We start from the raw sequence: 27,937 nt of genomic DNA on the forward strand, positions 1-27,937 counted from the left end.
TCTAACTCAATTCGAATTACTGAAAATCTGTTGAGTGGATCAGAGTGACACATCACTGGAGAAATGAATTCTCAAGAGATACTTGTTTTCTCTGCCTGTCATGCTGTTGTAAACACAGAACTAGGTTGAAATAAAGCTACTGGTGGCAGTTTTGAGTTTGGCAGTAACAATGCAAGACCTCTAAAATGGATGTTGGGAATCTGCTGGACCCCGAAACCTATAAATCCTTCCGATGGACTCCAAAAACTGTACCTTTGAGTCACACCAACATACCTATATAATGAAAGTGCATTTTCTCCTGTAGTCTGGTTTCCTTTTCTATTTTTGGACACACAAAAATATTAGGATTTTCTTTTTCCTAAGAAAAAGGGAGCTTAACTTTGTACATACATCAGTCATTTTTCAACTGAGTAAGGTCTCAAAGCAATTTAACATTGCCTTTTGGAAAAGCACCTTTGGGACCACCATGATCTGGATGACTGATAACCTCCATAGACGCTTAAATTCAAGTATCTTTCTTATCTATTTCTTTGGCTTATTTATCCTGTTTTTCCATGTTCTGTATAATGTTGCTTAACCTGAAAGAGTAACGAGTACATAAATATATTGTTCATTTTATTAATTTCTAACAAATAAGGGTACCCAAATTTTGCTTCTTAAAATAATGCACGAGCTTTTTTGTAGCACTCTTTGTGATCACGAGTTACACGTAGGAAGACTGCAGTTTCATACATTTGATGGGCACCACCCTCGCCTTCGTCGAGAAGACCCAACTCTACACAGCTGGCGCCAATACAGCCTGAGAACATAAACTTTCCGGCTTCTGCAAGAAAGAAGGGCAAGAAAGCACTTTAGGAACTAAACTCCAGCCACACGCGCACGTGAATTTCTCTCGCAAACTCCTCCTCCTCCTCCTCCTCCCAGCAGCTTTCCAAACCCTTGGCCGTCTCCGGCATTCCGATTGGCTAGTCTCTCCACCTTTGACCTCTAACCCGGCTTTTCTCTCCAATCGCGCCGGTTCTTTTATTTATTGAGCAAACGGTGAGGAGGCGGACTGGGGAGAAAAGGGCACGCGGCGAGAGGGAGAGCGAGACGCGCGCCGTGATGCTAGGTGAGTTCGTCGCGTGGGTGCCGCGAGCTGGGGACACGCTGCTGGGAGAAGCAGGAGACACTGACTTTTCAGACTGTTTCGCGCCAACGGGGCGGAATTGGGCCTTCTCGACGAAAGCGGGGGTGGAACCCTTTTTTTGCGTAGGCAGGGGCGGGGAGGAAGCTGGTCGCAGCCGGCCCCAGGTAAATGGAGGAACCTGACAGTTGAGAGGAGGAGGAGGAGGAGGAGGAGGAGGCGACCAAGGTGAAATGGCGGCGGCAGTACCAATGGCGGCACAATGAGGCGACGCCTGTAACCGGGTAAACTCCGGACTGTCCCACCTGGCAGGTAGGAGGCGCCGTTGGTCCTTTTCTGTTGCTCCCCGCCTCTGCTTTCGCTTCCTTGGGTCGAGTTGGAGCTTTCCAGGTTTTGCTCTCCGGAGCGCTGAGGGCCGAGAGCCCAGCACCTGATGCTGGACTCGCCTTTCTTTCCTCTCAGAGCAGCAGCTGGGCGCCACTTGGGAACCGCCGGGTCGAAAAAACGTGCGGAAGAAGAATCAGCCTTTGTCTTCCACCCAAGCGGTGCGCGCTCGAGGCCTCTCCTTAAAAGTTACCCGCCGTCCTCTCTTTTTCCGGAGGTGGCGCGGTTTGGAAAGCGCTTCCGTGATTTTCTTCTCTTCTCCCGACGACCCCTCGTTTTTTTTAAAAAAAAACACCCTCTTTTTTTTTTAAAAAAAAAAGGGTTAATCCAGGTACCTGTGTTTTTGTGTATAAAAAATTTGGCGTTGAGTATTCTTTAAGGAGATTTGGGATAGGAATTTATGAATTTTTTCCAATAGCATCTTGCCAGTTTTATATGTTGTACCTGCCTTTCGTATCGATCTCGCACAACTGGGTGCGGTGAAATGGGGTTGGTGACGCGACGGTTACCGCCGTTTTGTTTCAAGTTCGAGGTGGTTATTGTTAACTCCTCTTAGTTAGGAGTAAATATAGCCTTGTTAGATTTAACCCTGAGTTCTGAAAAGCTGTATGAGGACCTGTTTGCAGTGTTATCTTTTTATAGTGGATTGAGGAGAGGAACATTCGACATCGAATTTAGAGAGATCCTTTCATTCAGAGTGATTAGCTGCCGGTTTTTTCAGATTCTCTCCCTGCAATATCTGAGCCAGAACATAGGAAAATTCTACATTTATCCCTCTTTCTCCCCACCACCCTTCCCCCCCCCCAGTTTTCTCCCCTGGTTGTTGTTTTGATGCTCTTAGTGTATACTGTTTCCAAGAAATAAGAATGCCTTAATATAACCTGGGACTACAGAGATTTTATTAAAGCAATCCCCAACCATTTATATCTAGATAGCTGTGAAATAGATATAGTAAACTCATCTGTTTGTTTTTAAAATCTGTCTAGATCTAAGACATTGTTGCAAGTATTGTTTCCCCCCCCACTGCATTTCTTAATCTAACTTTCCTCTATTCTCCATATCCTTCTCAACTTGCCACTGAACAGAATATGCCTATCTGTGCAACTGTTTTGTTGTTTCTGATTTCTAATTGCCTTCTGTCTGTTTGGCACATGGGAAACAAGACCCCTTAACACAGTGGAAATAATCTGTTGTAGAATTTTTAAAAAATTGCTTTATCTCTTGAAATGCTATATGTAAATATATATTGAATTAATGCTTCAAATTGTGTTTTAAAAATGTGGGAAATCCTAGGAGATATAAATCAAGCTTCATGTAGTGTCAACTCATATTCTGAATTTGATTTATAAAGAAAGTTCCATAAATGCTGTGTGATGGTTGTATTTTGTTATAGATGAGCACATTTTTAAAGTTGAATTCAGTTGATTTTTAAGTACTGTAGGGAGGTTGTATTGATGCAAATACAATGCACAGTTTGTGTTATCTGCGGTTACTTTGGGCCTCAGTAGTTTTCTACTGAGTTTTCTCATGTTACACTACAGGTTTAGATTGACTTGGCATTGTTGTGACATCTATTAATCTGTACACTAAGAGATACAGACCAGCATGACCAGATTACACTTTGCTCTAAACCAGAAACATATACTATAACTGAATGCAATACTATAAATCTTTGCTTTGTTTTTTCATTACAAAGCCAAGAAATTTAGTCATGTCAGTGGATTAGGAAAGCAGGTAGAGAATTGCAAAACAAGATACTGCAGAGCATGTGCTTAGCATAAGCATTTGTGTTCAAGATAAAACCGACCTGCTACACAGATTTGCAGAGAAATGAATGTGATAGTCCTATTAAATGATGGAGAGGGACAAAACATTGATTAACATCTAATAATATGAATGTATTCTTTGTATGATTAGATCCTTTCCAAACTGAAGGAGGTGTTTAATATTTAATAGTGAAAATGTTTTACAGAATGGAAAAGTCATTGGTAATTCAAAGAGATAATAATCAGTGCCACGTAAATATGCTTCTGTTCATTCCTACATTTCTATTCTCTGGAATGGGTTTTGAAAAAAAGAAATAAATGTACACCAAATGAAGGTAAATGTACACCATTCAATTAAACCCAAATTCTAAAAATTATCTGCTACAAAACTGCTTAATTGTTGGGGTGCTAAACAATTGCAGATGTAGCATCATAATCAGAAACAGCCATTTTGATTATCACTTAAATAGAAGGTTAGGATGGCATCTTTTTAAATTCTCTATTGTATTGTCTGAGGAGAAAGTAGAGATAGGCAGCATAATGACAACTTCTAATATACTTGTAGCACAAGATTATTTAAGATGGGTATGAAACATTGTACTACCATCTTGCTATAGTGAAAAGATTAATGTTTCTGATTAGTCTTACAGATATTCCTCTGCTTCATCCTATTTTGGATTTTTGAACAGAGAGACTGAAACTACTAAAAGAAGGCTAAAGATTTATTTTGGCTTTTTAACATCAAAGAGAATTCAAACACCACATTTTTCTCTATTCAAATTCTCTTCCTCCTAGTTTTAATAGCTAAACTGTAAAGATTGATATTGCTATATAGCATAATCTGAATATGGTTTTCTGCTGTTAATTAGGAGTAAATTTTAAAAGCTTGCCTATGCCATAAAAATAAATGTTAGACTGATAATTGGAAGTGCTATAACTTATTTTTGGTGTTAGAATGAAATTTCATTTCAGCATATAAGAGCGGAGATGAAAATTCAAGACAAGTGGAAAAAATGTGCAAGCTGACTGTATCCGGGTTCTATCAATCCACTCTTTATTTAAAAGATCCTGTTGTAAAGTTGCCAGTACCCTTAAAACTGAAGGATGATATGTCCACAGGGTATACCAAAACTTAGTTTTCCACATGTGTATGTTGCTGCTTTATTTATGCAGTATTTTTCTATAGGGCAAACACTTGAGAATGTAGACATTCATTTTGATCAAATTACCACAAGAAAATTATTAGTGTTCTTAATGCAACACAGGTAATCTCTTAAACAGTTTTATCACATGTAGAACAGCCATTTTTGTGTATTCAAAGAATCTGTTACACCTTTTCAGGGCTGCATAATTTATTGGCAAGTTACATTAATAGTGCAGTTTTCCAGTATTCACATGGTATAACTATTTTTAATTCATACTGAAAAATTCAAATATTGTTTAACAGACTTTGTTTAGCAGAACAAACCTGGAGAATTGATACATTTTTGAGCACTGTGTTGAACAGTGGCAAAATTGTAGAAAATGTACAGCAGATACAATTTGGAAAACTGTTGAGGGCTCCAAGTCATTATATCATTTCTATATTATTTGCTTTGAATAATGTATTGGAAGTCTACATTGATCTCAATTGGATTTTCATAATATGGCAGTCTTATTCATAGCTTAGTGCCAGATTGGAAAACAGTTTTGCCCCTCGATTTGCATAAAGCAGTCGGGCACTATGTCAGTCTTTCTGTAAATATATAGACATATAAATAGACATTCTTTCTTTCCAGGTTTTGAACACAATTGCAGGGAAGAAGCCTTGTCCTTCTTTGTGATGTTTCTGTGGGTTATTTTTGGAACAGTGATCTGCAGAAGATTGGCTGGGAGATGGAGAATGAAATGTGCAATTCCAAATGTCTGCCAAACATGTTGGAATATGCTTTTTCAGTGCTGTAGAGTGCTTTTGCACAGTATCTATGTACATTCAGCAGGCTGGAAAAAACTGATAGTTCATCCTTGCAATCTACTATATAAGGCTGCTAAGAAATTTTGAGAATTGCAGTATAGCAAGATGTACAGCACTCTGTATATTGTTAATATGTACCTTGATGGATGACAAGAGTGATATTTCACTGTTGGTCCGTTTCTGCTTGTAATAATTGCTTTAAAATATGATTAAATTATTCTTAATCTAAGATGGTTGACTTAAAGAAGTGAAGAAAAAGTATTGGGATACTTTCTTCATCTAAGGTGAACTCAGCCAATGTAAATATTGCAAGAAAAAATGCTTTTAATTTCCAATTATTGGGATATTAGAGTCGGGTGAAAGCCAGGAGGAGGTACTTGTTTGTGGTAGCCCCACATTATAGAACAGCTTCCCCATGGAAATTGGACTTTATATGTACTTTATTATTGTTGTTTTATGCATACACTGTTGAGTGCTGCACAGTTGTCGCAACATAAAAATCTAATAATTCAATATTTCTTATCAGGATTTAGCAGTGGGGTGTTCTTCAGAATGATCTACATATACAGTTTGTTCTTTATTTTCCATTATCATCCTCATGGTCAAAATGTTAAAATACTAGGATTTTTTTTAGATCAGCCGATTGAGATTATTAAATTCTTCAAAATATAAGTTTCTACACTTTTCTCTTTGTGTATACATAAACACACACACACACTTAAGCTGTCTTGGTCTTGGGTTGTTCTGATGCTGGAAAAGTTTCAATCAGTTGAAAGAGTATTTCTGTAGGGGGGAAAAACACATGCCAACAAATTTTTAGCGTGCAGAAATAATTTAAATATCAGTGTTAGGATTTATCATCCTTCAATTCAATCAAATATAGACATCTCCTAAATTTCACTGAAGATGTTACCTAGCCTGGTAAACCAACCCACAAGCTTGGAGAACGAACCACTAAACATTAATAACTACAAATTTTAAGATTTATTAAGATCTGGACTTGACAAATGTACTGTCTAATTGTATTTAGAAATTGAACACACTGTATGCTTGGATTATACTTGAGCTTTTCTATTTTTGCTTAGGGCAAAATTAATTGTCAAATTTAAATGATTTGCTTAAACAAGGATTTCTTTATATTTTAAAATAACATTTATCCTACCTTTATTATTTTTATAAATAAGATGGCAAACACACACTATACTCCTAATTTCATCACAACCCTACCCTGCGAGATGGCTTAGGCTGAGAGAGTGCAACTGGTTCAAAGTTGCTCAGTCGGCTTTCATGACTAGCTTTCTGGCTTCTAATCTAGTGCCTGAACCACTAGACAAAACTAATTTTCTTAGATACCATATTAAGATAGGCAAAAAAGAAACAGTGAGATTTCTATATTCAGAAATCAAGAAAAGACAGTATTGCAATTATTATTGGTCTTTCATGGCCATGGTTGGTTGTTGTTTTTCTCTCTCCATTCAGTGAAATATTAGATAAATAGTAACTGTGTCTGAAATGCAAGGAAGTGCTTTATACAAATGTTTGTGAAAAGTAGCTGAGTTTCACATTTTTTTCTCACTTCATATGACACAAATTATAATGCTGATACTTGTCTGTGGAGATTCTCAAACATCCAAGTCATGGTTGTCCCAAAGGTGTTTTTTCCAAAAGGCAACTGGACTTTCTTGGGTGTTTTTTTTTCTTTGAAAACATTTCAGTTCTTATCCAAGATGCTTCTTCAGTACTAACTCAGAACTCAGTTCTAACAATTAGAACTGAAGAAGCTTCCTAGTTGAGAAGCGAAAGGTTTTCAAAGAAAAAAAAAGGAAAATCCAGTTGCCTTTTGGAAAAAAAGCACTTGTGGGATAATGCTGCTATTTGTTACAGATACAAAAGTAGAATTTTATGTTTTATAACTTTATCTCATTTATTGTAGAAGCTATTGGTAGACTTATTTAACTGCCATATTATAGATGAACAAGTTATCTGCTCCCTTTTTTGTGTGTGATGGCACATTTTTCAAGATTTTCTGTCTTTCCACAAATTATTTGGTAAAATTAATTCAAAACATCTAAAGTATTCCTTCAACAGTTTCCAGAATGCCAGCAAAGAGTGGGCTAAGGTGATCACTTCTGGGAGGCTGTTCCACAGCATTGTCACTTGAAAATGTGGCATTTGTAGCAATTCCTCATTGCATGTTCTATTCAGCCTAGCCAATACTGGTTGGAGTTGGTGACTGCAGGAATCCATGTGCCAAGCCACAGGTCAAAATCGTATCTTAAATTGTACCCAGAGATCAATCGGAAAGTAGTGCAGTCTTTGCAAAAATAATGTATTGTATCATAACTAGGGACCAGAAAGAATACAGGCAACTGCATTTTTGATGAACTGTGGTTTCTGATTATCATTATTATAGTAATGATAATAATGAGACTGAATTATTGCAGGCAGGTTCTCTTGCCTCATATGGTTGCAAGTGGTGCAGTAGCGGAAGCTGTTATAGATCCCTCTGGCCATAGCTTTCATCTTCTATTCAAGAAGGTGGTGTGAATCCAGAAAGACCCTCAAACATGCACAGGAATGATCATTGTATCAACAGCAACTCTTGAGTTCTGTTCTCTCCCATTCAGATCCTGACAACCTTTAGATCAGATATGGGCCGCATGCAGCAGTTAGACAGTAATGCGGGCCCCCACAAAATAATTTTTAAAAATTGAAAGGAAGCTATTTATATACATTAACTATATTATATATTTTATTTTTTACTTGGTGTGACCCAGGCAAGCCAAAAGATTGTACAACCATGTTTTACATACTGGAAAGAATGTTGTGACAGCATCTCCTTCAGGTCAAGGGCAGTGATGTGTATCAGCAGCATATTGACAATATCAAACTCCAAACTGCCAAATAACCTTTCACAGGGGCTTCCAACTGGGAAGATAGGATTGACTCACGATACCCCTGATATCAAAGAGCTACTGGCCAAACTTTGTTCCTCCACAAGAAGTGTTTTAACATTCCACGTTGAGCAGAGTGAAACCACTAGAAAACAATCTCTCCTACCCCAATGCTTACAGGGAGTTCATTGTGCTCAATGATATGCTGAATGATATCAAAAATATGAAGAGGCTCAGATAATTGATTGAGAAAAAAACATATATACATATATAAAACAATCTGCTGCTAAATTAGTTTTCCTGTTTTAAAACTCAGGTTTATAATGTAGAATATATCCCACTTACTTTGTTAATTTACTTCCTCTTGGGGTTTTTTAAGAAAAAAATCGCTTAGAAACATTGATTGTATTTGAATGCATTTAAATGTGCTTGTAATCAACTCTTGAGCCTTTATTCCTTTTAAAATCAAATCTTAGTTTTAAATTAATATATCATACAAATTTACTCTGAGTAAATCTTAGTCAAAGAAGAAATCACAATTGCAGTTGAATTTTTTATTACGTTTTTAAAAAATGTTTAGTCTTTTAACAAGAGTTTTCTTCTGTTAAATGAACAGGAGCTTGGCAGTGATGTGATTACCATACACACCATACATGCAGATATAATGGTGTCAGAATGCAGTTCAGAAAACATATACGCAGAGATCTCAGAAATTAATACAGTAAGTTGATAATAGTTAATCTGCACAAAATTAATAATCTATTACTATATTTTAGAAAATTATTTGGAAAAAATAGATCATAGAAAAAATTATAAGAATGAATATATAAATGAGTATTTCAAAATGCCTTCTTAAAGTGAGATATTTTGTGATGCTGAAAAGTTTATTGTAATAACAGATGTTTAAATTGTGTGTTTTGAAATTTTATATGCCATATGTCCATATTGTGTATAATTTATTGTAAAAATATAGATTAATCACTTTGAATATTTATAAGAAATTAAAATTTTATATTTTAAACTGAAATAACAGTAATATTTTTTCTATGGGTACTTCTTTAAAATTAAGTCAAATATCTGCTTTAAGGAACAGGCTTTTGCAAAGGTATTAAACAATTTTAAATCATTTAACATATTTGGATAATAATAAGTAAGTTGGAAGGGACCTTGGAGGTCATCTAGTCCAACCCCCTGCTCAGGCAGGAAACCCTATACCATTTCAGGCAAATGGCTGTCCAGTCTCTTCTTAAAAACTTCCAGTGTTGGAGCATTCACCACTTCTGGAGGCAGGTTGTTCCACTGGTTAATTGTTCTAACTGTCAGGAAGTTTCTCCTTAGTTCTAGGTTGCTTCTCTCCTTGACTAGTTTCCATCCATTGCTTCTTGTCCTGCTTTCAGGTGCTTTGGAGAATAGCTTGACTCCCTCTTCTTTGTGGCAGCCCCTGAGATATTGGAACACTGCTATCATGTCACCCCTCACCCTTCTCTTCGTTAAACTACACATACCCAATTCCAGCAACCGTTCCCTATATGTTTTAGCCTCCAGCCCCCTAATCATCTTTGTTGCTCTTCTCTGTACCCTTTCTAGAGTCTCAACATCTTTTTTACATTAGAAATGCTAGCAGAATTTTAATTCTAGTATCCTTAAGGTTGGAAATGTTTGAACATCCTTATAATGACTGAATTGGCAGGGAAACCCATAAAGTTCAAGTGATTTTAAGTTCCTACAGTGCCAGATGTAACTTAAAATCACAATATGCAGTATGTGAAGTTAAAATCTTTATGGAAATTACTCTATCTCTGAAAAGAAGTAATAGCTTATTTTCAGTGATAAAATCTTCCTAAAGCCTTTTCTTGATATAATTGTAAACTTTCCTCTCTCTACTTGTGACATGGTGTCAACTACATTTCTATGGGTTGAGCAGTCAGTTCCAAGTCACAATCAACATAATAGGGCATGATTCTGCCTAGACCTTCACACTTAGTTCCCTCTCCTCTTTTTACCTTTGATAAAACCTTGTGTGCCTGGAGCATGACAGTAGTGTAAGAAAAGTAAAGTGTCTAATTCCAGCTGTTAGCAACTGAATCATACTATTTTTTTCTACAACTATTTACTGAAGTATCAATTATAATATGTTAGTAATAGTGCAGTCCCATTTATGTCTATTTAAAAGTAAATTCCATTAGTTCAGTGGGGTCTCAGTTATGTATAAGATTGCAAAGTGAAAATATTTTCGTGAGGCTTTATTAGATAGTAGAAATAGCTTTTGATTTTCAGCATGCACATAACTATACAGAATTTTGAAATATTTTTATTCATTTATAGTTTTCTAGCACATACACTGCCCAGTAACCGTGTATGAGTTGGATGGCCATGTATTTTGTTTAATAAATAAATGAGGATCATCTTTGTACAAAATAGGCAAATTCCTTGTGTGTCCAATCACACGCCAATAAAGAATATTCCTATTTCTAAAAATAGGAACAATATGATAAAGAATTTACAGCATGTTTGCTTTGGACTTTATCCTGATTCGTAAAAATGAAAATGTAACATTTCTATATGGGTATTTCATAAACATTGAATTGAGCCAAAGAATAGAAAGTTTGTAGCTGTTTGTATAACATGAATGCTGCTTTTGATAGCAATTAATATGCCTATTGGAAAACGTTTGTATCACTTATGTATTGATCATGGATAGGAGATCAGATTGAGCTCTGTAATTGCATGGTTTCACAGTGTTTATTCTCTTAAGCATGAATCCCTTATACAGTTCCCATGCCAGACCTTGACTTAGGCTTTTTTGCCATTTGCATATTATTAGTGCTGCACACTATTTTGTTGTTGTTTTGCCCTGAATTAAATTAGTATCGAAAGGTTAAATGAAATTTGCATTCTGAAGAGATTGCCTGGAAAATGAAAAGTAATGCAGTATATCACAAGTTCTTATTATCTCCCAATTTCATGAAGAATCTTACTGGTGATACATATTCATTTACATTCTCCTTTTTCCATTCAAATTAAATTCTCATTATTAGAAAAATGTTCTGAATATTGTCACTTAGTATTTAAATATTCATTGTTTACAGAATTATTAGAATCTTTTAAATAGCAGAAAATGAAAGATTCTCTCTTTTCAAGGAATATTTAGAACAAAATCTATTAAGGCTGGAAAGTCAATGTATCATAGGTGAATGAGCAGTACCGTAGTCGTTGCTTTAAACCTCATCCTGGTCACTTAGCTTACTAAGGCTGCAATTCTGTTGTTCATTGGAGAGTATCCTATGCATAATACTTTTTGAATCTTTTTCTTGAAAGGCAGATAAGACAATGTGGGGAAGAATAGACTTTCGACAGCCTGGAAATATTTGCCCCTTAGTGGTATTTCCTAGACGTGCCACATAATATACTTCGTATATCTTGAATGCTTCTGGACATTGAGACCTAATAGTGTACTTCTTCTTTCCCTATTATTACTAATCAAAAAGAAAGAGTTCAGTGCACATTAAGAATAAAAAGGCGTTCAGTGATATTTCTCTTCTATTTCTACTCAGCAGAATTTAGTTTCCTAAGAGACAACCATGAATGCCAAAATATAAGATTACAGATAGTAAGTTAGAAAAAAATTATAGATGTAAATCCATTGAATTTGCTTTGATGTACTTTTAAGTTTGTACATAATGCAAATCAGTCCTATTTTGTAAATGTTTTTAGAGATTTTATCACATGCTCTTTACTGAAATAAAAAAGAATATTTTTTGAAATATGAAATAAACAAGAATTCTCGTTTAATTTCAAATTCAATGTGAAGGTGGTTCATATTTTTCTTGTCATGTGAAATGTTCAGAAATGTTTAGAATGCTACTATAAGAAAAGTTATAATTTGCCCTTCTCCCAAAGATGCCTGCTGAATGGTAAGAATTTTTCCTTTTCCTGCTGATGATCTGCTCATTTTGCTGCCAAAACTGGTTCTCTGGTAGTGCTGCTTTCTGAATTTGAATGGAAGCACTTAGGAATGACCCAAAACAGCTTTTGAACGGCGTGGCCCCACTTGGGAAGGGGAGTTGTGAAGATTGTGCAAGCAATCGGAAAGTCATAGGGCAAATCCATCTTCCTTTCAGCAATTCGTTTTCTAAGTATGCCTGGGTTTTAACTTTCACTGTTTGAATTTATTGCTTCATTTTGCTTTTTGTCTTAAAGTTGACCAGCTGGCTGAATGCTGATTTACTCTAATCTCCTGCTGGACTTTATCTGTTTTTTTTTCTTCTGATTTTTGTTGTTATCTTGAATAACTTAACCTTTTCCATATGGAAACACGGCATGCTTTTGGATGATAAAGTGCTTTGATGTATATCTATATTATATTTTCACCATAGGATTTCTGCATTTTATTAATTTGTCAAATATTTGAAGTTTATTTTTTATTTTTCTTTTAATTTTGGATAGAAATATTCAGACAGTATTGTCTTCACTCTGCTTCACTGTTTTTGGTCCCCTGTCTAACTCACACAGAGCAATAACGTATTGGATTACAGACAAGCAGGATTGGCTGAAAAGACCATTTGGTAACCTTCAATTTATGTTTGAAAGTTTTTTTTAAAAAAAAGTTTAATGAAATGACAATGTCGGTGGAAAATATTCAGATGCATCTAGCTTCTGGATAATTCAGATTCACAAAAGGAATGTGATTTGGAAGCAGTCAATCTGTCGCAAAAAAAGTGAGACTGTATAGACTTAAAGTTAATTCAGTAGATTGCATATACCATTTTGAAGTTCAAGCCTCCAAGTCTTTTACAATAGCAGGAATTATACTGCATGGAGAAGTGACAAATTGGCCTTCCCCAGGAGGATCGAAGGAGATAAGGGGGAATGGATTTATCACACTTAATTGGGAACCAATTTCATCTGGACTTGGTTGGAAAAATAGGGTGATTTTGGAGATTGAAGTTATTTAACCAGGCAACAATTGATAAGAGATTGAATTAAAAAAACAACTGGATATTTGATCCAGGATGAATTAATGTTAACTTTTGGGATGATTTGTAATTATAAGATGCCATGAAAAATTTTCTATGAGCCGATTAACATTTTGTTAACAGAGAGTTTGAAAACTTAGAACTTGACTTTTTTATTATTATTGTTTTTCCTGTTAACTATTTTGTCATTAATATAGTATATAGATGACAGTTTAGTAATTTGCAAATAGATTAAATAATTTAAAATTTGGGGGGGTGTTTCATAAGGGGTGGGATATTAATATTGTAGTAATTTATCCATCAGTATTCAACTAGTAGGGATATGTGTATAGGTATTAGTATTTTTTCCAATGCACTTTTTAATGTCTTGTTTGCTATGTGTTTTCTTTTTGTTTGGTTGTTTGTTTTCTAATCTTTTGGAGTTTTGCATTTTAATTTTTTTGAATAAAATAATTAGATTAAAAAAGGAAAAAAGAGAAGTTGTAAGTTAACATCTATCCATGTGTTATGAGACTCTTAGAATGGTATGAGTGAACAACCAACATCCAATTGAGCCTGAAAGTTGCTGCTGAATTGTCAGTTTTTTAAAAATAATTTATACTGAAAATTTTGTTTATGGTAGTAAAAGCAAATTTAAGCTAAACTTAGAAAAGAGAGATAAAGAAATAATACAGGTTGTCCTTGGCTTAAAGATCACAATTGAGACTGGAACTTCTGTCACTGAGTTGCACCAGATTGAATGACCATTTTTGCCATAGTTGTTAGACAAATCTAGCTTTCCCCATTGACTTCTTGTCAGAAACTGGCTGGGGAGGTCACAGGTGGCAATCAAGTGACCATGTGAGACTCCAACTCTTGTAAAAACTTGCAGATTGCCAAGCGTCTGAATTGTGATCAGGTGACCCACAGGGATGATGTGACAGTTGTAAGAGTGAGATATCAGTGTCATCATAACTTCAAAGTCACTAAATAAATGGCTATAAGTTGAAGACTACCTTTAAAAGCTGTAAGAAAAGAAAAAGTAAAAGGGAAAAATATTTATTCAAGTCTTTAGCCACTCTTGTATATCCAATAGAAAGCCCTTATTTAGGCCATTCTCTTGACTTATCATTGGTACCTTCACTTGAATTGTTTTCTGTTTTACAATCTACGCTATTAGTTTTTCAGTAGTTTTAATATTTCTACATCAGTCAAAATTTGTTTCACCTCTTTATCCTGTAAAACTCAAAATATTCCCTTTTACATCTGTCATTTCATAACAACTTTTAGAAATAATCTAACCATAGCAGCAGACATCGCTGATATTGTGGCTGATAATTTCTGACACTGTTCTTTAGCAATCTGGAGTATATGTCATAATATTTTGTGTCATTCTGTAAATTAAAACACCAAATTCAAAGGGCAAACTTGCTTTTTCTTTTCTACCTGGAATCTTTAATCCCCTATAATGTCCAGTTTCTGAAATCATAAATTGTTGATTTTCTGTTATTGCTTAGGATAGACAAAAGAGGTTTTTAGAACCAGTCTATACTGGTTCTTCTGTTTTTGCCATGGTCATCAACTCATTCAGAGATGTGCTAGTTCACAATTGTTTCCCCTGAAGTCCTAAATTGTTAATTTTAATCTGACAGATGGGAATTTGACTAATTCCAGTATAGTCATAATTATTGTAATATACTGTAATTTAGTTTAAATCAATTCAGGTTTATTTTTTGTCTGGGGAGTGCCTGTTTCTTTATCCTGTTCTGACATGCTTTTTGAAGTATAGATTTAGTATGCTACTAAAAGTGTTTTTGCTTTTCTTTGCTTTTCTGTTTTTGACCTAAATAAAGGTGGTACACTTCTTTTTTACTTATTGGAAGAATACTATCCAGTTAGGGTGGTAATATAATATTTTCACTATTTGGATTCTTTCTTGGGATTGTATGCTTGTGTCAGTTTTTATTTTAAAATGTTTTTAAACTTTTAAATATTTTTCTGTATATGTGCATAAATGATTAGTAAATAGTTGTAATGTTGTTGTACTCTCTTCCACAATAGTAAGCTGTGCAGAAAAATGCTATGAATGAAACACTGGATGAATGAATGAAAAGCCCTGCTTTTCAACCTCTCAACATGGCAGGACTACAACTCATGACCCCAGCTTCCTCTCCAATGGGTCCTTTTTTTGGACTACCATGGCAACAAGAAGCAATTCATGATAACATTTACACACCAAGAAAATACCAGGTACTAATTGTAATGCTGATATTTACAATGAAAATGTTTGTATCTTAAGAGTATATTTCCCGTTAGGTTATGCGTTCATTACAGATATTTTTGTCTCTACTTGCTAACACTAGAAGTAGAAAAGATACAGTCATCTCTGTGTTATCATTTTGTGTCCAGGAATTTGAAAATTCAAGTACTGTACTATAGTATCTAGAAAGCAATACTAACCTATTTTGCCTTAATCAAAAGAACAATACATAAAATATAATGTTTCTAGTGGGCTTTCCCATTTCCCTCTTGATGCACCAGACAGCCAGAGCCCATTCCTAATAGATTATTATTGTAATGAGAATGGTGGAGAGAAAATAAAAGAAAATCAACAGTTTTCTTATCCAAGTGTAAAAATGATTCTTTGCCTTTTGTTTGATTTGCATAATTTAGGATACATTGTCAATTTTACTTTTATCATAAATGCTGCTCCATTCTAATTGTCAGTATTGGTAGCTTGCTTGTTTGCAGTGTTAGTCAAATCTATGTGCTCCTTTAAGAAGAGATGATTAACCTGTTTTATAGAAAATCCAAGGCATTTCTCAGCCTTGGCAATTTGCTGGCTAAGGAATTCAGTCCATACATCTTAAAGTTGCCATGGCTGAGAAGAACAAAGTATGGGAAATTCCAATGGATGCTGGAATTCTAGAGGGCAAGAAGTGGATATGTAAACTATAGATTGCTTGACAGGGAGGCATACCTATGGAAAATGTATTGAGTTGCTCAGGCAAATTCTGTGAGAGACAGCACTTCAGTCCAGTTGTAAGAGACGACACCTCAAGTACTGTTCTGATATTGGTTCATTCTCTCTGATTAATCATTAGGGGCCAGATAATTCAAGGATGGCAAATTAATCAGAATGTCTAATAACTGAAAGAAGCCTTCCAAAACTTTGATGTAAACTGAGAACTGAGATTATGTGATTCACTAACACACAAATACTCTGATATCTAAAACCATGATCTATCCCCAGACCCTCTCAGAGATCTGCAAAATCAAAATTATTTTCCAGCCTATGTTGAAAAATAATACAGTGTTAAAATCCTATCAAACAATTGTGACAAGTGGTAGTGGCAGCAAATGTGTCAACTGTAATTTTCAATACAATAAATATTGATTAATATAAACCATCTGAAGTTGAAACTCAAATACTTTGACCACCTAATGAGAAGGAAGAATTCACTGGAGAAGAGCCTAATGCTGGGAAAGATTGAGGGCAATAGAAGAAGGGGATGACAGAGAATGAGTGGATTCCACAAGATGGTAGAGGACAGGAAGGCCTGGAGGAACAGTGTCCGTGGGGTTGCGATGGGTCGGACATGACTTTGCAACTAACAACAACAAATATAAATCATATAAACAAAAAGTTATTTTGGATTATCAATAATTTTTAAATCTGAGAAGAAGTCAGAGAAAAATGTTTTAAAAAAAACATCTTTGGAAGTGGCTGGCAGGGAGTGCTGAAAAGTGCTGTGCGAGACTCAGTAGTTGTTATAGCAAATAGGTAGAGATCTTGTAGACTGGAGAATACCTTGTTGAGCCTCCTCTTGAATGGTGCTCTTAAGGCTGGCTTGTTCCAATCGAGATCTGTAAGGAGCTTGAAGATTTCAACCTATGTTCTCATGCTGTCGTTGCTCTGGCAGAGCTGGTAGATGTGTTGTTTGGTAGTTTCCATCTGAATAGGGTTTCCAAAATGGTCTCTGAATCTGGTGAGGAAGTTTGGGAATTATCCAGAACAGGCTCATTGGAGAATCCCTTGTTGAGTCAGAATCTGTACTTGCTATATCAGTTGTTGAAGATTGCTGCAAAATACCTCATTTTATCTTCTATGCCAGAGGTCCCCAAAATTATAGGCACCAGGGACCGGTTCCATGCCTGTATCCCGCAGATGGGGCTTTGCTTGTTTGTGTGGACTGGTTGCTGGCATGCCGCAGCCCGGTACTGGTGCACGGACCGGGGGTTGGGGACCCCTGTTCTATACCATCTTAGCATCTTGCAGATAGAACATATGTCTAGTTCGTCCACTGTTGTGGCATTTTTGGGGTCTGAAGCTATAGCCTGGATATTCCAGAGTCTGTGAAAATGTTGGTGAAGAGGAGTAGTTAAGATTAATGTCAAGTACCAGGGAAATAAGGAAATCCAGTCAGGTCAAATGAATATAAAGGTTTATTGCAAGCTTAAGCTCTCTACAAGAATCTGAACTGCTAATGGTTAAAGCAAGTTGGTGAAAATCAGATTAAATGAAATTCAAAGTGAACTGGATTTAGATCACTCGTGGGCGTGAAGGGACTCGACACTGATAATGCGTTTGACCTCTTCCCTCAGGCTGTTCCTGGTCATCTCCTACACATGGTGTGGTAACAAACATGACATCTACTCTCATCCTGAACCAGTAATTTTTGTGAAACAAGTGTTCATTCATAGAGAAAGTCTTGTGGATCCCTGGTGGCCAGATATTGAGCCCTGAAATAGGCATCCTGTTGTAGTCTAATCTGACTGCGAGATCTATCATTGGCAAAAGTTAACTGACAGCCAGCGTAAATCCCACAGGACTGGTACTGCATTAATAAACCAAAATATTCCCATATCTACTTGAGCCAGTTTAAATTCCCCAGTGGTTTTCAAGGGCAGCTCTATGTGGAACAAATTGCATTAGTCCCTTTATGAGGTGACAGAGGCCCATACAGTCAAGAGCAAAGCTTCCTGTCCCAGAAATGGCTGGGAATAGAGCACAAGGTGTAATTGTTTTAAAGCTGCCTCAGTCACAGCCTGCAATTGCTTTTCAAGCAGTACTTTGAATCCAGAAAAATCCCAATAATGCTGAGCCATTGTATTTCAATGACTTCAAAATGTTCTTTAGAAGCAAGAGACAATATTTGATTTGGCTCTCTCTGGCCTATTAAGTATTTTTTAAAGATACTTGATTGATTAGTCTGACATCTTACTTATTCAAGTAGTTTTAAAAAAATAAAAGTGTGTTTGTTTTAGGTGGAACTCCTGGAAGCAGCTCTGGATCACAATACTATTGTCTGTTTGAACACTGGCTCAGGGAAGACTTTTATTGCAGTACTACTCATTAAAGAACTCTCTTATCAGATCCGGGAAGACTTCAAAAAAAAAGGAAAAAGAACAGTATTTTTGGTTAATTCCGGTATGGATTTAATGTAATTTAATCAAAAGGAGGAGATCATTTTTAATTTTACAATAAAATTAGACTGGGGTTTTAAAATAAGAAAATGAAATGTTTTGTTAACAGGCAAGATGAAATTGAAATTGTATGGCTGTATGTGTTAAAGATTGAATATAATCATTCTGTGACAAATAAACTTAACTGAGAAGTGTCCACTTTTCGTAGACCTAATATGCATGATTCTAATGTGTGTAAGAGAGCCAGTTTGATGTAGTGGTTACACTGTCAGGCTAGAAACCAGGAGACTGGGAATTCTAGTCCCACCTTAGGCACAAAGCCAGCTGGGTGATTTTGGGCCAATCATTTTCTTTCAGCGTAATGGGAAAAAGAAAGAAAGAAGGAGGTAATGGGAAAAAGAAAGAAACCTTGGCAAGAAAACAGCAGGGACTTGTCCAGTTAGTCTCCAAGAATCAGGCGATTGAACAGAAGAGAAAAAATGGTTGTATGTGTACTTGAGAATACATGTCAAAGTGTTTGTTTTACTATCCCTAACTCTCTTTTCTTTCCTATAAAGCAAACCAAGTTGCTCAGCAAGTATCAACTGTTAAAACACATTCTGATCTCAAAGTAGGAGAGTATTCAAGTTTGGAAATAACAGAAGCATGGACAAAAGAAAGATGGAACCAGGAATTTGCTAAGTATCAGGTAAGGTATCTTTATATTTTTTAAACTATAAATTTGACATGATTAATTTTCTCTGGTAAAGAATTGTGTGTTATTTCAATAAACATAACATAAATGTTCTTTGAATATAGGCAGAGTAGGATTAGGAAAGGTGTGAGAACTGGAATATTAAATATAGTCGTACCCATTTATGTGGGATATACAGTCAAAGTGTGTAGCTTACTCTATTATTTATGTAATGTTATATGAAAAATATTAATTATCTAAATAAAAATTACTTTGATAAACTTCCTAGTGGTTCTCTAGATTGCTCTTACTGCACAAACAGAAGCAAGGGTCTAGATATGAAGGATGATGATAAGAAGCCCTGAAGTCTCTTAGAAAGCCAGCATAATGAAGTCCTTAAGGCACCAGGCTAGAAATCAGGAGACTGTAGTTCTAGTTCCACCTTAGGCTCAAAGTCAGCTGGGTAATCTTGGCTGGTCATTCTCTCTCAGCTTAGGCAGAAGCATGACAAACCACTTCCAAAAGTGTTGTCAAGAAAGCTATAGCGACAAATCTAGGCAGTTGTCAGGAGTCGATACACCACCTACCACCCCCATCCCCCAACTATTTATCTTATTAATCTTTCCTTATCTCAAACCAGAGCTTGGTATACTAATGATGTTCTGAGCTACTTTGCTTCATGTGGATACAGGGATGCAAAATGCTGTGTTCCTTTTAAAGAAGAGGAAAGTTGGCTTGCAGGCACAACTTTAAGGGATTTTTACCCTTAATTGGCATTCCTTTGAATTTCTGTCAATTAGATATTACAGTAAAAATGTCTTTAGAGGTTTTTTAATCTAAGACCTAATTTTCTTCATAACAGATTTTTTAAATGGTAGAATGGCAATCTCTTTGTTTCCTTGGTTTTGTTTAATAGGAATATTATAGAACGGCACTACAAATATTGTCTAATTTGACAAAGTAGGATGTTATTGTTCAATTTGAGCAGCCTTTGAATAGGATTCAAATGTGTTTTGCCTCATGTGGCCTGAAGTTTAAATAAAAGGCCAACTTCTGGGTTACAGACTGTTTTATGTAAAAATAAACAAGTGTTCCATTTTTAATGTTGACTAAATTAAGTAACCTTTAGCTCTTTCCATAGCAATAATGCTATTTTTCTCTTTATGTTTTTCCAGGTTCTGGTTATGACCTGTCAGATTGCTTTGAATGTTTTAAAAAATGAACATTTAGCCCTCTCAAACATTAATCTCCTTATTTTCGATGAGTGCCATCTTGCAATCCAGGATCATCCTTATAGAGAAATTATGAAGGTATATTACTCAGCTAGGGACTTACTCTTCAATTTTCAGTGCACATCAGTTAGGAAAAGTATTTATAAGATGTCCAGCACTACAAAGAAGCTGAAAAGCTCCTTTGAAGCAGGTAGCGAATACAGGTATCCTTGACTCAGTCGCTGTTGGGACCAGATTTCTAGTCATAAGTCGTTATGGTTGTAAGTCCAAGCACCCACATAAGCAAACCAGATTTTCTGCCTGATTTTTTTGCAGTGGTTATTAAGAAAATTATTATAGTTGTTAAGTCAATCCACAGTTGTTAAGTGAACATAAGAGCAAGCCTATTCTTCTGAAAGGTGTAATTTTTTTTGCCAGAAACCGCACCAAATGCCTAAAATGCAGTCTGACTGTAAGGTGTGTGTGTGTGGGGGGGGGCATTTTACAATAGCCAGAAGTATTTTATTGGCCCATTTTAACTTTAAATAGTTGCTTTGTGACTGGTTACCTCGAGTATGTTCTTTCCTGGAATCTTTCAGCTATTGCGTGAGCTTTGAGAAAGTTCCAATTTCTTTATAGAGGTAGTGACATGTGTTGCTTGCTCTTTGTCTATGCTGAAGGACCTTTTTGACTTCAGATCTGAAGGATTGTACATTCCTAATTTAGTTATATATAAACGTTCATATCCTTCCCTTCCAGTGTTTATGTATCACTCATGGTGGGATATAAATTTTGGAAGAAGTACTCTTCCAGTGCAAAAATTGCAGGGGCTAGCAAATATGGTTTACTATCATATTACAGGTAGTCCTTGACTTACAACTTTAATGGAGACTGCCTATTATGGTCGCAAGTTGCAAAAGTTGTGAACCAGGTCATCACATGACCGATCTGATTTTATGATTGTTTTTACAGTGGTCATTAAGCAATTATGGTCATTAGGTGAATCTGGTAATTAAGTGAATGCTGTGTTTATTAAGGAAACCATTGTTCATTATGGGACATTTTTGCAGAAAACTGGAAGTAAACACCAATTTTAGTCAAAAAGCATAATAAATTGCAGTCGCATGACATAGGATGCTACAAATGGCCATAAATGTAGGCCAATTGTCAAGAGCCCAAAATGTGGTCACATGACCATAGGGGGGGCATGCCTTCAGAACTGGGTCATAAGTACCTTTGGTGAGGGTGATTTTAACTTTGAATGGTTGTTGACAACCAATTATAAATCATTCTCGATTTACCTTTATATAATTAGATACTGATATAGTAAAAATATGTTGTTCATTCTGATAGCAGCTTTTCCGTTGAAAAGTTTAACAGTCTGTGTCCTGTTAAGATTCACAAGTGAATAGAGCATATGCATTTAATCAGCAAATTCTGCTAAAGTGAATGAAAGAAGAATTGGGTCTATCTGAGCTGAATGGCCAGTGGCAAGCTTTTTTTTACAAGTGTGCAAAGTTATTTTTGTATTAATTCAGAGTAAAAAAATGCTCGGGAGTATTCTTTGCTCTTGGTTTTTGGGGTAGTATAAGATGGAAAGGAGCTTGGCATAAACATATTTTTTTGTCAAGGAGATTTATTTTATTGATTATACTTAGTAACTGATGTTTGCAATTTGTATTAAAATGATCTATTTGGAGAATATGATCTCGTTGCCAAATGTTAAATAAAAGGATGTAGGGAATTTACTTAAATAACCAAGTTACTGCAGAATCTATAGAGTCAATGTGTGGAACTTTAAAATTCCAGCACCATAAGAATTGGACTTCCTCCTTTGGGACTGTATAGCGGAATAAATGCAGTCTCATAACAAAGGCTGGGGTAAGTTCCCCTGTGGAATGGATTGAAAACCATTGCAAAATTCTAACTTCAGATTTATTGTGTATGGTCAGAGTTACTATGTTTTAATATCAGCACAGTATTAAAAATAAAACCTAGATCTATGTGTAAACAGTAAAACATTTTTTGTTTTTCTCACATTGTTCTGGCATTCTTTTCCATACTGAAAAAGAGCTATAGAATTTCACATTTTATTATTGAATTCTTTCTTATCCCATCCTTGTATTTGAATGAACCCTTGGATTTCTTTTCAATTTATTTTCAGCTTTGTGAGAGTTGTCCATCCTGTCCTCGAATCTTGGGATTAACTGCTTCCATTTTAAATGGAAAATGTGATCCCGCAGAGTTAGAGGAGAAGATTCAAAAATTGGAGAAAATTTTAAAGAGCAGTGCTGAAACGGCAACTGATTTAGTAGTTCTGGACAGGTATCTTACCACATAAGTTTCTGAATGTTGAATGTCATTCATGAACATTTATATGGAAAAAGTGATACGATTGTGCTTATCTAGAATATCAGCATTTTGATTTTGTTTATTTTTAATGGAATTTTAAATCTGTTTTGATAATGTCAGCTTGCATGTTGTATTTTCATAGTCTCATATAGTTTTTAAATACCATGTAACCTCTTAAATTATTAGCATCTTGCATTTATTAACTCAACAATTATAAACAATTTTTTTTTGTTTTTTCATGGGAAAGATATACTTCTCAGCCATGTGAAATTGTGGTGGATTGCGGACCATATTCTGACAAAAGCGGGCTCTATGAAAGACTGTTAACAGAGCTGGATGATGCGCTTAGCTTTCTGAATGATTGCAACATATCTGTACATTGTAGAGAGAGAGATTCTATCTTAATTTCTAAGCAGGTATAGACAACAATTTATGCATCATTGTTATCTTATTAAAATTGCTTTACTATATTTTAAGTCATGTAGTTTCACATAAATTTTAACCTTCATAAATGTTCCGTTTCTTCATTTATTCACCATGAGTTTTCTATTAATAGCTAATTAGGAAGTTAAGATAAACTCTGTAAGTTCTAAACGTCAAACCTGAGAATTTTAAAAAATACGTAAGAATTTTAGTCAAGTTTAAGTTAGAGGCAAGTTGCAGAATTCTCTCCTAATATTTTACTAGGAATGGCCAAGAAACAGCAATATGAAGTGTACAATTTTGGTAATAAATTAAAAAAAAACACCTTTGTATTTTCTTGTTCGTTTTTAAATAGGTGGTGTAAAACCCTTGTTGGGCTATCTTGTTTTTTTAAAGATTAATTTTAGGACATGTATATGTTGTATAGTTATTTATGTATTTATCTGGTGGTTAAGGTAGCAGATTAGGAACTAGAAGACTTGAGTTCTAGTCTCGCCTTAGGCATGAAAGCCAGCTGGGCGAATCTAGCTCAAAACATCAGGCTCAGGTGAAAAGCCACTCAGTCAATTCCTGTCAGAACCAGTGGATCAACACTCAGTTTATCAAAAAGAAAAAAGACAAGAAGAAGCAGCCCCTGCACTTTGAGAAAGCACTAGGTAGGAAAAATTATATAAGTGAATTATGGCAATTGAGTTCCCTTAAATCTGCAGGAATCCAAACTAGGAGGACAAAAGAAGTTATCTGGTTACCTGTGAATCAGATGTGTATTCCTACATTCCAAATCAATCATTACCCTAGTATTGTGATTTATTTTCCCTCATTTTTTTCTTACATATTCATTGTTTATTTCGGTATCTATGCTAGTTGAAAAATACGTTATAACTCTGATGCGAGTCATGTTTGATTTATATTAATAATAATTTGCTCAGTTTCAACCTCATGAGAAATGAATATGCAGATATATTCATTACTGATATCCTTTTGAATTCTTATGAAATTAATTACTGACTAAACCTAATAATAGAATATACACAAGTGCATTGATAAATTTTTCTTTGGTTGCAGATACTGTCAGACTGTCAGGCAGTGTTGCTTGTTCTGGGGCCGTGGTGTGCAGATAAAGTAGCTGGGATGATGGTGAGAGAGCTGCAGAAGTACATTAAGCATGAGCAAGAGGAGCTGCACAGGAAATTTTTATTGTTTACAGATACTTTCCTAAGGAAAATTCATGCACTCTGTGAAGAGCACTTCTCACCTGCCTCACTTGACCTGAAATTTGTAACCCCAAAAGTAATAAAACTGCTTGAAATTCTGCGCAAATATAAACCCTATGAACGGCAACAATTTGAAAGCGTTGAATGGTATAATAATAGGAATCAAGATAATTATGTATCTTGGAGTGATTCTGAAGATGATGATGAGGATGAAGAAATAGAAGAGAAAGAGAAGACAGAGACTAACTTTCCTTCTCCCTTTACCAATATTTTATGTGGAATTATTTTTGTGGAACGAAGATACACTGCAGTTGTATTAAACAGGTATATCTCTTCAGTAAAATGAAAAGTATTGTATGTAACAAAAGGGCACAATGTTAATTTGGAATAACTGTTCAGCCATTCAGTGATATACATACTAACCCTTTAGAAAAGGACACATAGATCCACAGAAATGCTCTTTTAAAATCTTAAAATCTCATTTAGTGGTATGTATTCCTATTTTGATATATTCCTATAATGAAGAAACTTAAAAATTTAAATTTTAAATTTTCCTTTAAATTTTTTCCCCCTAGGGCAGGGAACCACCTTTCTTCCTTAATAATTTCTTGTCAGCATAGCAGTTCTAGTATCCAGCTTTCAATGGCTCATTTTGTCCATTACTAACAAAAAGCAGTATGTTCTTACATTTGAAATGGTCAACAGCTTCAAGTGGTTAAGGCACCAGGCTAAGACACCAAGAGGTCTAGTCCCACCTTAGACATGAAAGCTGACTGGGTGACTTAAAGCCAGTTACTCTATCAGCCCAACTCACCTCACAGGGTTGTTGTAGGGAAAATAGGAGGAGAAAGGGGCATTAGGTACGTTTGCTGTCTAATTATTTAATAATAATAATATTATAATATAGAATAAATATATAATTAAAACAAATTAATAAAATTTAATATTAAATAATAAAGGCAGGATAAAAAAAATCAAAAAATGGTTGCAATGAATCTCTGCTATGTACTACATTCCTACAAAGAATTATTCTGTTTCATATTCAAGTTCATTGTGTTATTTCTTTGGCTGACACATCAAATAAATTGCTATAATGAATATTTCTTTTTTTCTGCTCTCTTCTGGTAGTTACAAATTCCCCTTATGTAGTCAGCCTTATGGCTCAGCCAATATGCATTTTCTCAAAACCCAAAGAATTAATCAGATAGTTGTATGTATTATTCTGTTTGTTTCACATAAAAGAAACAACCAGACGGTTTGGCAAAACCTGAGAAACTAAGGAGTACAAGCCTGTTTTGTAATTTTAAAAAAATCCTAAAGGGAACTTCAAAGAGAACCAATTAAGACTATTAAGAATGCTAATAGTAGACAAGGAAGCAAAATGAACTGAATATCTGTAGCAGGGTTGCCATAGTTCATGCAGAACCCTCATCATCTTGAGAATAATTTTACAACAAAAAGGCTTTAACAAATGCCTAATTTTTTTTTTGTTTAAATTTTCACTTCATTTTATATTTATTTTTCTGAAGTTTATCTGGCCAAAACAGATTTGTTTTTCCTCATTCCAACAAATTTAAACCCAGTTATTATGAAACTTATTAATATCTGTATTTCAGCAAAAATATAAAAAATAATATTTTAAAGATTCGTTTTAGTTAAAAATCACCTAATTTGGGGAAAGTCCTTTTGTTTCTGTGCATACACCTATGAGCATCTGTAGGAATGTGTATGTGTATTTTTATTGTACGCTGCATGCCACAAATTAGATGTCAGGTTCATATTTCTGTCATTTTCCCATAAGTTTTAATCTAAAAAATTAAAACTTCACTAGATTTTTAGGAAGATTTAAACTTCCATGAACCATATTTTTTCATATTAACTTTTTGTTCCACATGTAATTTACATGAAAAACATGTTCCACATATAAGATATGAAAGACATGTAAGACATTCTTTGTCAGTGGACTTGAGTTTAAATAATTTTAAAAGAATGAATGCAACCTGTGTGCATATCATAAGAAAATCAATTACTGTACCTCTATTTTCAGTATTGCTTATCCCCAAAATTCTTATATTTTTTCAACTTTATACATCTTCCAAAATATGTGTAATATATTTAGGTTGATAAAAGAAGCTGGCAAACAAGACCCAGAGCTGGCTTACATCAGCAGCAATTTTATAACTGGACATGGCATTGGAAAGAATCAGCCCCGTAGCAAACAGATGGAAATAGAATTCCGAAAGCAGGAAGAGGTAACTTTAATGAAAATAATTGTAGATAAATGTGGTGTATTTTCTTGTATCAGAACCCTTCATTAAGAAATTCCCCATCTTGAATGTTGTGAATATCAGTATATAAAAGGAATATATTTAAAGCTTCTGAAATAAATTGGATGTGTGCATTTTAAAAAAATCAAAATGTAAGACCAAGCATTCATACCTCTGGTTTTCTTTAATGATAGCATTTGAGTTAATATTAAGAATTAAGATTGTTGTTGGAAATATCGTCGTTTAAAAACAAGTATTTTAGCATCAGTAGCTACTGTTTCTTCTCCCCCCTCCTCTCTCCACGCACACACATCTGTGCTTGTAGTACATGTGGCTCTTTTATCTCAATTTTCTTCTAATTCTTGACAGAACCAGATGAAATTTGCAGACAAAATTTTCCCTTGCTAAGTTCAAACCTGACAATTTCACTTACTGAGATGAGATTTTTTAAAAATAAATTATTTTATACTCTTACATTTTTAATAGTCAAGATAAAATACGGAATAAAAAGTGTAAAAAATTCAGGAGTTTTGACATGTGCGATTCATTTGTTTCCTTTTTCCTTCCTTCCTTCACATTGTAGACTCTTTTGAGTATAGACTCTTTTGGTATAATATATATTTAAAATATTCTGTCTTAGTGTCCCTATAAAATCTTAATTTTTCCAATTGCACAAAAGTCTTAGGATTTGAATGGATTATGGCTGTGGAGCTCTTAACAGAGGGATTTGACAATCCAACTTTTTTCTAACAAACATCTACATTTCAAGATCTTATTAATTCCCCTCTCCACAAACTTTTTCTAACGATTGTGCTGCTGGGAAGGAGAAGAATCAGAATGAATACCAGTGTGTGGTGTATTAGTCATGGTACCAGAGTTGAACTGGGAAGGACTAAGTGCTGAAATGGTCTGGTGATAGAACACAACATCAATAAAACTGATTAGCAATAGGAGCTACACTTCATCTCCTCCAGTGTTTTCATTATTAGAGAGGTTAGGCTGAAATCTATCCCTTTTTGAACAGTTATCCTAGGTCTTTAGTCCTCCAGTGCTAAACAAAGTACCAGAAATGTTCAGATTCAATTCATTTTAGAGGAGTTCTGTTTCAGTTCATATATTTTCCATTTATCCAAATAAGTAACTGATTCATTTAACTCCCATTTTTTTCATGTCACATATAATAAAATGTAGCTACCAAACTGACATTTTTAGTCCGGGAAATGTAGATAGCTTTAATGTTACAAGTTAGGCAAATGTACCTGGATTGTGCTGGACAGTATTAGTGAAACTT

At 35.0% G+C, this 27,937-nt stretch overlaps 1 protein-coding gene across 3 annotated transcripts in view; it reads left to right on the plus strand.

The window, feature by feature from the left end:
* Positions 1-1,048: 1,048 nt before the first annotated feature.
* Positions 1,049-27,937, plus strand: part of DICER1 (dicer 1, ribonuclease III) — a 65,116-nt gene continuing 38,227 nt past the window's right edge. Inside the window, exons 1-11 of one of the 3 annotated variants that reach the window (XM_081332539.1) lie at positions 1,344-1,438; positions 8,741-8,845; positions 12,637-12,689; positions 15,141-15,329; positions 18,348-18,510; positions 19,064-19,194; positions 20,355-20,489; positions 22,555-22,715; positions 22,990-23,158; positions 24,231-24,703; positions 26,499-26,631. In XM_081332539.1, the coding sequence (XP_081188665.1) occupies positions 15,186-15,329; positions 18,348-18,510; positions 19,064-19,194; positions 20,355-20,489; positions 22,555-22,715; positions 22,990-23,158; positions 24,231-24,703; positions 26,499-26,631 (1,509 nt within the window). In that variant the 5' untranslated portion in view covers positions 1,344-1,438; positions 8,741-8,845; positions 12,637-12,689; positions 15,141-15,185. Of the gene's footprint in view, positions 1,112-1,339; positions 1,439-8,740; positions 8,846-12,636; positions 12,690-15,140; positions 15,330-18,347; positions 18,511-19,063; positions 19,195-20,354; positions 20,490-22,554; positions 22,716-22,989; positions 23,159-24,230; positions 24,704-26,498; positions 26,632-27,937 lie in introns of those variants that run through there. The other 2 variants (XM_081332537.1, XM_081332538.1) reach the window with 2 other exon arrangements.

The sequence above is a fragment of the Vipera berus genome (assembly GCF_964194415.1).
Source record: "Vipera berus genome assembly, chromosome: 1".
NCBI classification, from domain to species: domain Eukaryota; kingdom Metazoa; phylum Chordata; class Lepidosauria; order Squamata; family Viperidae; genus Vipera; species Vipera berus.